General features: G+C 42.6%; 1 protein-coding gene across 1 annotated transcript; it reads left to right on the forward strand.

Annotated features, from left to right (window-relative positions):
* The first annotated feature begins 897 nt into the window (after positions 1–897).
* On the forward strand, positions 898–11762 carry IL20RB (interleukin 20 receptor beta subunit). Its single transcript, XM_014936289.1, has 7 exons — positions 898–955; positions 4034–4160; positions 4876–5066; positions 7830–7954; positions 10433–10583; positions 10890–11035; positions 11629–11762. Exons 1-7 carry the CDS (start codon positions 898–900, stop codon positions 11752–11754), a joined length of 924 nt encoding a protein of 307 aa, XP_014791775.1. The 3' UTR covers positions 11755–11762.
* Positions 11763–13297: the final 1535 nt, after the last annotated feature.

Genomic DNA, 13297 nt, shown 5'->3' on the forward strand with positions numbered 1-13297 from the left:
TATACCTTCTTGGTACAACCAAAGAACAGATTTTTTTCAACTGATGATTTAATTTTGCCTCTCTTCTGCAAAAATGGCCTTTTGCAGAACATTAAAAGCTTCCACCTAAACTTTGTCTTGCCCTTGGCCTCTGAAGAAAGCAGCCTCACAAGCACAAAGGTACCTGGTGCTGCAGCCTTGGAGCTGGCATCTGGCTGAAGAGCCTGCCTTTGCTCAAGAGGTGAGATGGAGAGCAATGGACCTTGAAAGATGGAAAAAACTTGGGATACATGTGCCTGCACCAGATCAGATCTGAAAACAGAATATCCTCCTCAGTACACACCCAACGTAGCTGACATAAAAATAGTATTTGGAGGTAAATTGGAGCACACAATTACCTTCTGCCAGCCCAGAGGCACACAATCCTTCACCAGTCCTTTGTGCAAGGTCTGTGGTTACAGGCCTACCTTAGTAATACTGAGGAACTTTCCTAGTGCTTGGAAGCATCCGGGATTTATCTGGTTTGGGGGATGAGCAGAAAAATGAGCATTTTCAGTTATATAAACTACATGGAAATATCCAATGTATCCTGTTTCCTCCTTATAATGTCTTTGTTTAATGCATATAATTGCTAAACTAAGTGAAACAGAGTTATGCCATCTAGTTTAGCAGTTGCACAGACCTGTAAAGAAATGCTGGCATGGGATTATCCGGGCACTCCCTGTAACTACACCCTTACAAACAATGTGTCTACGTCTTTGGCACTGGCGCAGAGAAGCGGCGTTTGCGATATTCCCCTGGAGTCTCCGCGTTGCTCGCACAATGGCTGGCTCAGAGAGGGCTCCCTGGCTAGGAAGGGAAATTTCTGAGCTGCACGACAGAGTATGAATGTGGGAAAAGGCGACAAGCGTGAGCAAAATGTCACTAAAGCTCATCTGCTTCTTCCTCTGCAGTCTGATTGCACCAAATCTCACAGGTAAATGGCTAAAATATCGTCAGTTGACTTAAGTCAGAAGACAAAGGGGTTATGAGAAACAGAAAGTCTTCTGTCCTTTTGTTAGATATGCATCTACAAAACTTAAGCCAAATACTATGGTCAGGTGGTCTTGAATTTTAATTCTTTGTCTAAAATGAATACTAGAATAAGAGAATGAAATAGACAATCCATAAATTCTATGTTCTGCAAGTCAATTCGGAATCTAAAGGGGAGTTTCAGTTTGAAGGAAATTAATATTACTCTATTTGTCTCTACTCTTGCTGTTCTGTCAGAAGTTAAACTTTCAGGTCCTCTTTTAATGCTGATCTTTTTGAGCCCGGGGGGATGCCCTGCCTGTGGAATGGATTCATGGTCAGAGAGGAAGGGTGTAAAGTCTTAATAGCTCAAAAATGTTCACTGAGGGTCTCCTTTACCCTGGGAGGAGGTTGTGCAATCTGTAATCTGCTTCTCTGAGTAAATGCTAGGCTCCAAACATGTCTCCTAGAGACTCTCTGGCCAGTTGTCTCCTGCACTTTGCACTATTGTTGTTTCTTTTCCCTTCAAAATGCATAGACTGAGTTAATGGAATATTTTAGTACTAAACCAACATACTTCACTGTTTATACTCAGTGCTTTCCCTGTTTATACAACCCAGAAGTGTCTTTCCTTTGTGTTTGCTTACAATTGTTTTGTGGGCTGTTGCAGCAGATGGAATGGAGAAACCATGAATATAATTTGTTTGGATATGACACAAGATATGTCTGGATTAACAGTATTCTGGAAGAGTATGAAACTCTCTTCCAAACTACAGCTTTCAGCCTGGGCCTGGGTCCCAGGCAGAAAGCATGCAAGTGCATTATTGCTTTTATTGCTCAGGGACCCCATTTAATTTGTGTACTGGATGAAATGATCTCAAGTTTTAGCTTTACACTGTTTTAATTTGGTCTTGAGGGCTATACACTGTGTTTGCAGTAGGGCATGGTTATGCAGTTACAAACACCTCTGTAAGTACAATCACGTCAGACATATTAAAGCTATTAAAGCTGAATCATAATTTTCACTTATGATTATTTAGTTATTTAACCTTACAAACACAAAATCTTAAAATTTTTATATATCACAACTACACACACAAATATATAAACGTATACTTATGCCCACACAGATATCTGTTGCTATATTTTATGATCATGAAAGGTAAAGAATATCTTTCTCTAGGGATACAGTTCCCTTCATCTGAAGGCAGATGCACAAACTAGTGCAATGTCCATGTGAACTGTATGTCCATAACACTATATCCCACCACCACTGTCTTACCTGCAGTGCTGGAGACTTCATTTTCTGACCCTAAAGTGCACTCCGTGGCACAGAATGAATAGCTGCTGCGTGCTATAGCTTTGCCCCAGAAGGTATGTGGCTCTGTAAAAATCAACAAATGTGTTCTATAGATAGCACACAGGAATATTAGGTTCTCGTGTATCTTATTTTTCTTGGAGAAGAGTTATTACGAGTAGCAGAATTTGTGCCCATCCTGAATCTATTAATACCAAACAGAAAGCTAAATCAGTGAACTTTTAAAATAGAGACACATTACACTGTCAGTAGGCCCAGAGTTTTTCCTAATGAAAGGAAGAAAGAAATCTTAGTGTCTATATACAAACTTTTGTGGTTCAGCTGAAGTGAGGTGACAGGTCTCACTGTGCAAATAGAGGAGTCACTGTTTTATCCAGCAAACTGGGAAAACTGTACCTCTAAGCTAAGTATAGCTGGCAAATGAAGATTGGTCTCAACCAGATACAAAATAATATTTGGGCTATTAAGAGGTAGATAGTCCAATCCAGAACTATCTTCGTTTAAAATTGGTTTCAGATAGGGCTCAGTGCTGCTGAATACAAAAAATACATATCCAAAAAGTCCTAAAGCCAAGGACTCAAAAACTTGGGAAACAGTCCAGTGCAGTTCACCCCTGTTCAGACCTGGAACATCATTGTGTGGTTGAGTCATGTGGAAAAATGAGTGTCTGATATGTGACTGAAGTCTGTTGTGTAATTCACACACTTGGGTATGCCAACTCAGATTGAGCTGCAGAGTGAAGGTCAATAAAGAGTTGGGGTTTGTTTAAAGACAAAAAGTGCCTTGACAGTGGAATGGACCCCAACTGGGCAGAAGTGAAACTGCTGATATGGCAGACAGTGACTCTTCTGCTGCCTAAATGACACGGAGGAAAGCTTCTTGTCCCAGAGATACCTGACTTTTAGTTTAAAGAATGGCTGAGCATTGTGTCAACAGAACCATATTACCAAACAGAACCATTAGAACCAAAGAATCATAAAAGAGTTGGAATCAAAGTTCTCCACATCGTTAATGGTTTTATAAAGATAGGAATACAGGGAATGTTCTAGACCAATCCTGCCTTCTGCGCTCTGGCCCAAACACTGCTAAGGATTTTACATTAAGATGCCATAAGATAAAATCAACTACACTGTAGGTACCATCCCATACTTACGCTTTGATGACCTGAGTGATGTAATAATTTCATTTATAGACCATTGAATAAGTTTATTCTATTAAGAAGTACTTTGATTACAGCCTACAAGCACTTACATTATTAGAATCCTGCCGCTTGAAAAAAACTGTACCAGAGCTAGAATCTTCTACAGTGTCCAGTCTGGTCAAGCCTGGAAAGAAATAACACATTTTGAACCATGGATCCATTGGAACAGTCTATATAGAGTGCAATAGAGTATCTGTTATTTGACTTCATTAAACTGAATTGGATAGCTTTATAAAAGCTTGACCTTTTCTCAATGTTTTACAGATACAACGAAGAGCTCTGAAATAATAAAAAGGCATGCTTTGCCTCTCTGTAAGCCGCACCAGCCTAATTGCCCTGTCACTTGCTCTTTGGTTGTCATTTCATCTTCTCTGTAAAATACTTTCAAACGCTGAAGTGACAGTAGTGAAATGAAGCATGTGTTTCTCTGATGCAAAACAGTTTTGCACTATTCTTCTACAGTTTTTTTTTCTAGTACATTCATATACCTTTTTTCTTTTTTTTTCTTTTGCTGGGAATTTTAGGTGAAGATACTTTGTTGCCAGCACCTCAGAATATCTCTATTCTTTCTACCAACATGAAACACTTCTTAACTTGGAGTCCTGTGATCGTCCAGGGAGAAACTGTGAGATACTCCGTTGAGTTTCAGGGGTAACTGGGTTTTTTTCTTCTTATTTGCCCTTTGAACACTGTTTACTTAGACTTAAAATGCTGCAGTGTTTGGATGCCTTGAGTGCTATTCAGTTCACAGGTGTGAAGTTTGATACTCCAGCACTGTTGATCACAAGTAAGGGGAAAAAAAATCCTTTTGCTCTGATTCTGAGACTGTTTACAGGTTAATAGAAACCTGAGTAATCCAAGGTGCTCATTAAGCTCACATATGAAAACTGCCTCTGTCCAAAGTATTAAAAAGTTAGGAAGACCAGCTGTTGCTAGTTTATTTAGAAGAAGAAAGAGAAAACATTTGAGATTTATTCAGTGTTAATCTTTTAAACATTTAACACACATTGCAGGAGGTTTCTGATGCATTGTGAGCTATGGTTTGTATCACAGTATGGCTTTGGAATTCTGTTTTACCAGGGATGATCAAGTCAAGTGAGTGGGCAGGATCTGATGTATCAACACTGTGTTGCTATCCCCACCTCCTACAGTATCATGCTGCATTTGGCTCATAAACAAGCTGGCTCTGGCAGGTTTTCTCTAGATAAGATCTAAACCACACCCATGCTGGTTTCATATACTCCTGGTATTCCAGCCCCAAATGTATCCCAGTACTGGTTTTACCTGGAAAGAATTAGCAAACAGTCTTAGCCCATGTTACAGATATATCTCATATCAGACTGTTGCTTTCTTTTCCTCTCCTCAGGGAGTATGAACGAGAGTATGCCAATGAGAGCTGGATTCCCATCTGTGAATGTTCACTCATCACAGCCACCGTGTGTAACATCACAGAGGACATCTCAGCCACTGTGGCCTATAATCTCCGTGTAAGGGCAGATGTTGGTGCTAGAAGATCAGAGTGGGGCACCCTGAAAGGTTTCTTCAATCGCATCACAAGTGAGTCCTGCTATTTGGCTTAAGCTGTATCAGTCATGTTAATTTCTCAGAGTTCAGTGTTGAGGGATTGCTCAAGGGCATGTTTGTGTACTGTGCATGTCACACAAAGCCCATAAATGCAGAGAGCACATCTACTTATCAGCTCCTCGCTTGCTGGGTTGGGATGTTTCACTCTTAGACAGCCATGCTGTGTTCTTGGACATGAGTTCCTCCTGAGGCAGGGCTGAATTTACCTTGAATTTCAAGGGCTTCAAAGATAGCTAAGAAGACTCCAGACATCTTTTTTTGGCAAATTGGCTGCTCTTGCCCCTGATTTGGAAAAGTTCTGATCATTCAGGGTTGCTGTCAATGCTCCATCTAATCCATGTCATCTAGTCAATTCTGAGGGTCCAGAACCACTTATTCTAGAAATCAGCCATGTCACCCTATCAGTCCTGGGAATTCCACTCTCTTCCAGACAGGATTCCCTCCTCCCATGTTGTCAGATGTACAAAGTAACCTCAGAAGAGGAAAGAAAAATGGAACCAGTAGCATTGCTACAGTCCTAGCAATTCAGGATATTTTCTCTATCTCCTGCAAAGCTGGAGGCCCAGCTCAACCCAAGTATCATGTTGCAGCCTAAAGTTAGCATACTAGTTCCAGTGTTTCGCTGGAATCATTACCTGTTCTCTGCCATGTAGTCAACTGCTTTCAGCAAAAAAAAACTGGTGGAAAACCTCTGCTGAGGTTACTATTAGAGTGCAACTCTCAGTCTGGGATGGGCAGCAGCCATGAGTTTTAGCCAGGAAAGAAATTGCCTGTCTGAGACCAGAGTTGGCCCAATCTTAAACCTTCATCAGTCATTGCAAGTTATCTACTTCATGAGTGAGCAGCCCTCACTTAGTCAAAGCAGCACCATCAGAAGTGCCACCTAAGTTGGTGAGTGTGTCTCTTGGTGTAGAAATGTTTTCTGGATAGTGATTTAGATGAAAAATCCTTACCTTTTCCAGAAGCTATGGTGGCACATAGTTGAGCCACAGACCCCATTGTCAGGCAGAGATTGGAGAAGGATATACCTTAATTTGACCATATTCATGAAGAAAAGTAGCGACTTTCTCATGGTACAGTGAAGTATTTGACAGCTTAGTCCTGTGCCTTAGAGACCTCAAGAGACTCCTCTAAGCTGTGAAAATTCAGAGGATACAGCTTGCAATGGGCTGCAATGCGAATATGCATATATGGACAAATGTTTAAAGGAGAAAGAAAAGTAACTGTAAGTTCTTGTCCTTACGCATTTTTACTGCTCACTTTCCCTCGTCCCTGCTTTCGCATCTCTTAGGAAACCTGGCATTGAGTCTGAGAGGAACTAAGGAATTCAAAGCACATCCCACAGGTTCTGTACATGGTTCATAGACAGTCAGGGCATCAGCACAGCCCACAGTACTTCTAGAGTATATAGCTCCAGTGTCAAAGCTTTAGGTGTAGATACACATAAAATATGATATCACATGGAAAACACTTTTAAAAGATCTTCCTAAAACTAACAATTTAGTCAGTCTTACCTCTTCATTGGTCAAAATTCAGATAGTTGGTATTCAGTGTCCCAGCACAGAGATAAATGCTTCTGTTTGTTTAGTAGTTGCATCTTGCAATGTCTATTTGTTAATGCATTAGCAGCATATTTGTTTTTAGCCTCCAGATGATATCATCGTTGGGTTTTTTTTTGAGACATAGCATTAAGCAGATTCTCAGCTTTTGATTTAAAAGTATGAAGCAGTTTTCCAGACCTCCCATTTGTGGCACACTCATCATGAACATACTCAGATTTTATGTTTTCCTGTTGCTCAGTAATAATGGCAATTCACTGGATGTAAGAGCAAATTCTATTAAGAACATCTTTTCTGTATGTGGCTATACATTGCTCTCATTCCTTGCTTGAAAGCAAGGAGGTTGAAACCAGTTTCAGCTACAGAATGGTAAAGAACGGCATAGATAAATAGTGCAGATATAATCACTGTACTGCCTTGATTCCCAGTTCACAAATGTACAGTGTATAGTTTCATCCATGCTTGATTGATTCAGATTGTTTTACTAATACTCCTCACAGCAGAATCCCAGACCGAACCAAGCTTTGAATATCAAAGTAAGCATAAAGCAAGTCACCTACAGATTTACTTGCATACATTTACAAAAACTTCAGTCACAGCAGGTCATCAGCCCAAGTCTATCTAAAACCATGTAGATACTAAAAGAAAATCAGGATTTATGTGAACTGCCAGAGTTATCCTGAGGCTCAGATTGCTTTTTCCTTCACCTTTGAATAACTGCCAAAATTTCCATGAAGAAGCAATGGTTTCACAGCTCCTGTTCTGTATGTTAGTGCTAAGCTAATGCCCAGGAGCAGAAGAACTGGCCTGATCTGGTGTCTCAACTTCTGGTCGCCCAGCTGGTTCTGCTGCTGTTGATCACATGGGACCCTCAGGCCAGACACTTCATCCACTGGAGAAAATTCAAAACCTTTCAAGTTCTGCGCAACTCAGCTATTGCCAGACTCCTGTTTGCTATGCCAGTCACGGAACTCCTCCTGCTCCAAGTCTGCTACTGTATCTAGACATACTGGGAAGCAGAACAGAGAGAAGTTTCTGCCCCACTGAAGCAACCAGCTATTATTCCAGATTAATGTTACTGTGCTCATGATGGCAACTTCTCTTCCTCTCCTAGCTGGGAAGACAGTTTTTAAAGGTTGCTTCTGATGTGATAATGGTGCTCTCTCTGTGTTGGCAGCTTCCCTGACCCCACCTCTGATGAAGGTCATAGCAGATGGGTATCATTTACTAGTGGAACTGGAAGACATGGGGCCTGCGTTTCAGTTCTGTGTTCTCTATTGGAAGAAGGGCCAGGAGAGTAGGGTGAGTTTTACCCTTGGATTTTTGGGCAATATCAGAGAGCCCACATACTTAAGAGTGAAAGCATACAGACATTGCCCGGGAACTGTTTGCCAGGCCAAGCTCCTGCTGTGAGGCTGGAGGACCTCCTCTGCATGTACTCGTGGGTTGCTCTTATGCCCATGGAGAAGTCTGTTCTTTCCACATTTCCTTCTCTTGGAAGAGGAATCCCAACAGGGACCTCAACTATTGCAAGAAACCAGAAGTCAGGAACTGAAGATGTTTATGCTGACTTTCTTCTCTGAATATCATTTGGTTTACTCAGACCAAGATTAAGGTGTCACACTGAGATGCTGACTATTTTCAGAGCTTTTTGTAAAACAGCTTGCCTGTGACAGTGAGCTGTAACTTGCTTAGCTGAGGGCACTGCTTACACCTGGGTAATACTGAAGCAGTGACAATTTATGTTCCATTCAGGTCCTTCTCTTTTCACTAGACAGCTCATCTTTTTTTTTTTTTTTTTTTCTGAGCACCTAAAAGCATAAAAGCATGAAAGCACTCAGATCATGAGACCATCAAACCCAGTATCTTCTTTATGCCAGTGGGCAATGGAGATGACCAAGGAAGATAATAAGGAGAGAGCCTGCGTGTAATTACATTTACATTATTTTTTGAGATCTCAGAGACACAGCTCCAGGAAATTCCTGAACCAGAAATGGTATCATTAATAGCCCTTGATGATTTGTTTTTCCATTAACTCACCTATTCTGGTTTTCAAGCTATGTAAACTTCTAGCATGTACAACTTCCTGTAGTCAGTAGTTTTGCAGCTTAATTGTTGTGCAGTTTCAATCTTGGTTTAGGAGGGAGAGAGAGACAACAGTTATTCCCTATTCTCTTTCCCCACCACTCTAATGCTTTTACATTGTGTATCTTTTTCCAGGCCAAGGACTCCCAGAACTAGTATTTCCCTGTGGAAGCGCTTCCAGATATTTTTGCCTTTACCAAGGTGGGCAGGGAGTAAACCTGAATAGTTCAAGGTGCAAGAGCACTATGGGTCAGCACAATAGAACAAAACAAGTCTTCACACTCTTATTTTCCCAGCAATTGTTAACATGGGTGACTACCACAGAGCTGATTATTCCATGAAACCTGAACCCCAAGTTCCTGTTTCTAATGGGGGATGATCAACTAAAAGTCCAGTCACTAACTGTAAAAATGAAGGTGAAAAATTCTCATGAGCATTATTTCACATTTATCTGTGTTGAATTTCATTTGTCATTTTATTACTACTCCTGCAGTTCTTCACAGTTAGCTGTCATCTTTATTATTCTGAAGTGGTTTTTTTATTATCATTAGCATCTATCAGTTTTCATTTTTCTTCCTGATCATATGTAGTAATATGGTGGTAAGCACAGATCTGCATCAGTCTCCCCCATGACATCCTTCCACTCTGAGAAAGGATTAGCAATTTAGCTATACAAAACTCTTTCTTCTATCGGCAGGAGCAGGGCTGCACTCTATGAGCCAGGAATCAAGGGTGATCCCAGTGCAAACAGTGCCCTCCCAAATGAGGCACAGTCCCACGGGGTTTGACCACAGTGGGCAGAACCAGGTACTGGTAACAGGGTCCATCACCAGCCCCAGACAAGGCAAGAAATGAACCAGGCCCAGGGTCCGTCCAGGGACCCTGGCCAGGAGCAAAAAGGAGACAGGACCAGAGACAGGGCTGGATCCCATTTTTGTGGAGAAGGATCTTACAATGGAGAGAAGGACTGTGTGTGATGCTGGAGGCTAATCAGGCCTTCTGTGAGTGCAGGCTTTGCATCTGCAACACAGCAAGAATTAGGAGCAACTAGCTAATTGTTACCTGTCCCCTCATGACTGGGGAGACTGGGAATAGCAATGTCATTTTGCTAGCAGTTAATGGAGTCCTATTTATTGCAAGAAAATAATGTACTTGTGTTCATATGCTGTTTAAGGGTTGCTGAAGCGTATTCCAATTGCACACATCAAATTCACTTGCTCCTTTGTAGCCCAGTCCATCCCCTCTCTGTGCTCTAGAGTCATGACACAGCTCTCACACCCCTCACACAGCATGGTTCTGGCATTCCTGTCATATCATGCTAGCAGAGGCATGGTTTTGGTATCCCAGCAACAAGTCAGATCAGTCAAGACCTGAGTCATTAAACCTTACCCCAGGGGAGTAGGTCATGGCCTAGTGTTTTGGCCCAGCATCATCATTATGCCTCTTTGACTCACAACTCTTTCTTTCCATCCCCTCTTACCCTTTCAGATGTGTGTGGTCTCATTCTGCAGTCCGCTGTGCTTCCTTGTTTGCTGCTTTTCTCCCTCTCTCCTCATACACACACAGTCCTCTCTGACATCTGCTGCTCTTTCCTTTTCTCCCAGCAAAGTCTGGGCCAGCATCATGTTAGGACTTCTGTTCTTAATTAGGTCCTTGCCTGTTGTTCTGATGCTCTCTCTCCTGGGCCTGTGGCAGATGCAGCAGAAGGTGGTGAAAGAGGTCAGCTCCGTGGTTCACCTGGACACTATGGAGGCAGGACCTGATTATTGTGTAAAAGCTCAGACATACGTCGAGGCAATCAACAGAAGCAGCAGCTTCAGCCAGACACAGTGTGTGAGAGCACAAGGTAACAGCCATCTGTCCTTATTCCCTCAGTGTAGTCATGCCCAAGGATACCCCAACACCTTGCTTTTCCTTTTGTTTCCACCCGATATCTCCTGTGTTGTTTGCAAATGTGCTGCCCATTTGTTCATTGGGGAGGTAAGAAAGGAAGACTTAGGAGTGCAGCCCTATTGCAGTGGTATCCTTTCCTGGAGTGTGCTGACAAAGGATGGGTGGGTGGGAAGAGCAGCTACAAAGCGGGCAGGACGACTGCATTGTGGCTTGTCCTCACAGTCTCTCAGAGAAATTTTGCTACTTCTGTTATTTCTAGGTAGCACGTCCATGTGGCTGGTTACTGCCCTCATCTCCTCTGCTGGCTTTGCTGTGGCTGCCCTGACCCTGCCTTTCCTTACCTGGAAAACAAGTCAAGTCTTTCGGTATTCCTGCTGCCCCGTTGGTGTCCTGCCAGACACACTGGTAACTTTTTTTACTATGCTTTTCTTGGTTTTTAGGGTGCTGGGTATTCACAGGAGCATGGGGCAGACAGAAGAAGCAAACACTTGCATAGGGAGCCTTGCTCATTCCAGGGTGATGAGCTGAGCCACAAGGGTCAAGCAGCCACATGAGGTGGCTGCACGGCTGTCACTGCCTTTGGCTTGGAGCCCTGGGTAGGGACGATGCTCCTGGTTGCTTGAGGAGAAGCAGCTTGAGAGGCATGGGCTGACTGCCCAGCTGCTCCCCGAACAAAACTCTGTGTCATTGGCAACACTGCTCCATGTCCCTACCAGCACTGAGCTTCTCAGCTCCTTGGTGAGGAGAAACCAATCATCAAAAGCAGCCTCTTTTCTCACTCACTCAGGAGGAGTATGTCTAAGTTAGTAGCTTAAATGTTCTGTCAAGTTCAAGTGAGAATGCAGGCAGCAGCTTTTGTGGCTCTGGGTTCCTGAACACTGGGTCTCTGGGCAGTTATAGCAGGAAGGATGAGAGGAACAGTTTGTAGGGAAAAGAAGAAGACAGACAGGCTTGCTCATCAGCCTGGGGGTGTTTGAGTGAATGCATTTGTTTTACAGAAAGTATCAGAGCCCCCTGCACAGCTGATACTTCGTGGCAGTGAAGAAGCTGAGCAATGTGATCTGATGGTGCGTGTGATGCCCTCAGAAGAAGTTCTCCGACTGTGGATTCAAGAAACACTTTAGAGCACCCTAGATAGAAAAAACCAGCCTGTGGAAACAAATCTTCTAAGCAGAGATGGCAGAACCACTTTCCTCAGATTGCTGATAAGTAACATTGTTTTCTTTGTGTCTAAACGCTGCCGCAAACCAAAGGTGTTGCGTATGATGAGCATGTAGCCTGCTCTGGTCCCCTTTGTAGCATCTATATCCATCTACATAAAAAACACAGGTGATAACTGCCTGTTTCTACACTTTCCCTTCATATCCATACCCATGACCAGACATGAGTTAACTCATGCTCCCTTTACTTCTGTCAGCCACATTGATGGTCCCAAGGCAGAAGCCACCCTTCAGCCACCAGGATTGCACCAGAGCAGTAAACGTAGAGCCCAGTCCCTTAGTTCCAAAACATTTCAGCCTCAGTATTTTTGCTACAATATTTTTAAAAGAAATTAAGCACCCAGTAGGAGCTTCTTACATGGCTAAGCCAGCTAGAATGAGCAGGGAAAAAATTGCTTTTAGGGCTGCAGACCCTAACCTGAGGTTACACTCATTGAAAAGGACGTTGACAGTGATGGGACACAACATAATAATTTGCTGCATGTGACAGAGAACAATGTACAATGCCAACAAAACTTACAGACGGCGCCATGAAGCATAGCTGGGTTTCACCAGTGCTTAGGGAGGAGTGATGTGAGAAAGAGCCAGACTTCAGAGATGGCTGGAGGGAGCACTGAGAACCTTTTGTGGAGCAGAGCTTTGCAAGACCAGAAGCATTGCTAATACTATATAGGTCCAAGATCACCTAGGCAAGGATGTCAAAAATATGAAAGCTGGATATGCATCAAGGAAAGCTAAGACCTTTAGGAAAAAGATAATTAGGGGTGAATTGTTTAAATGAGAAGAGTTTGGAGTGGAGAAAGGTAAGGAAAGGTCAGAGAAATGCAGGCTCAAGAAATGGGAAAAGGGGCAAAAAGATGTTCAAATCATGTGGTAAGTGTTTTCCAGGGTGCCTGCTGGCATCCCTATCGTTCAACCCCACACCTTAACCAGGACATTGACTATGTTACACAAGGCAAACCTGCTTTTGTCATCAGGAGAGACAGGTGAGGGGCAACTTATGGCTAGTGGGGGAATATCAGGATGGATGGATCAAGCATCCCAACATTACCATCTTAGTGGCCATTCCAGGCCTGAGGGCATCATTATCTTCCACATATCTTGTCATCTTACAGAAGGAAACTGCAAAAGACAAAGAGAATTTCCTTTTAAATACAAATAAAATACAGTCGTTGCGTATATTGCAATTATTGCTGTCATTTCAAAGAAAAGTAATTTATTACCAGTGAAGCAGAGACTTGTGTTAACGGGGCATGAAAAGATTCTGAGCTGAAAAGCATTTTTTAAAGCTATTTGTGGATCTGATGAAATGCAAGACATCTCTTTCTTAAAAAAGGATGTGCCTTTTTAAATTTCATTCTTGTAATCTTCCATCAGGCCGTCAGGTGGCAACAAAGCACTGTGAAACAAGTGAAAGTGACTCAGGACTGTTCCTACCTCTGTGTTC

Source organism: Calidris pugnax, unplaced genomic scaffold (genome assembly GCF_001431845.1).
Source record: "Calidris pugnax isolate Ruff unplaced genomic scaffold, ASM143184v1 scaffold17, whole genome shotgun sequence".
NCBI lineage: Eukaryota > Metazoa > Chordata > Aves > Charadriiformes > Scolopacidae > Calidris > Calidris pugnax.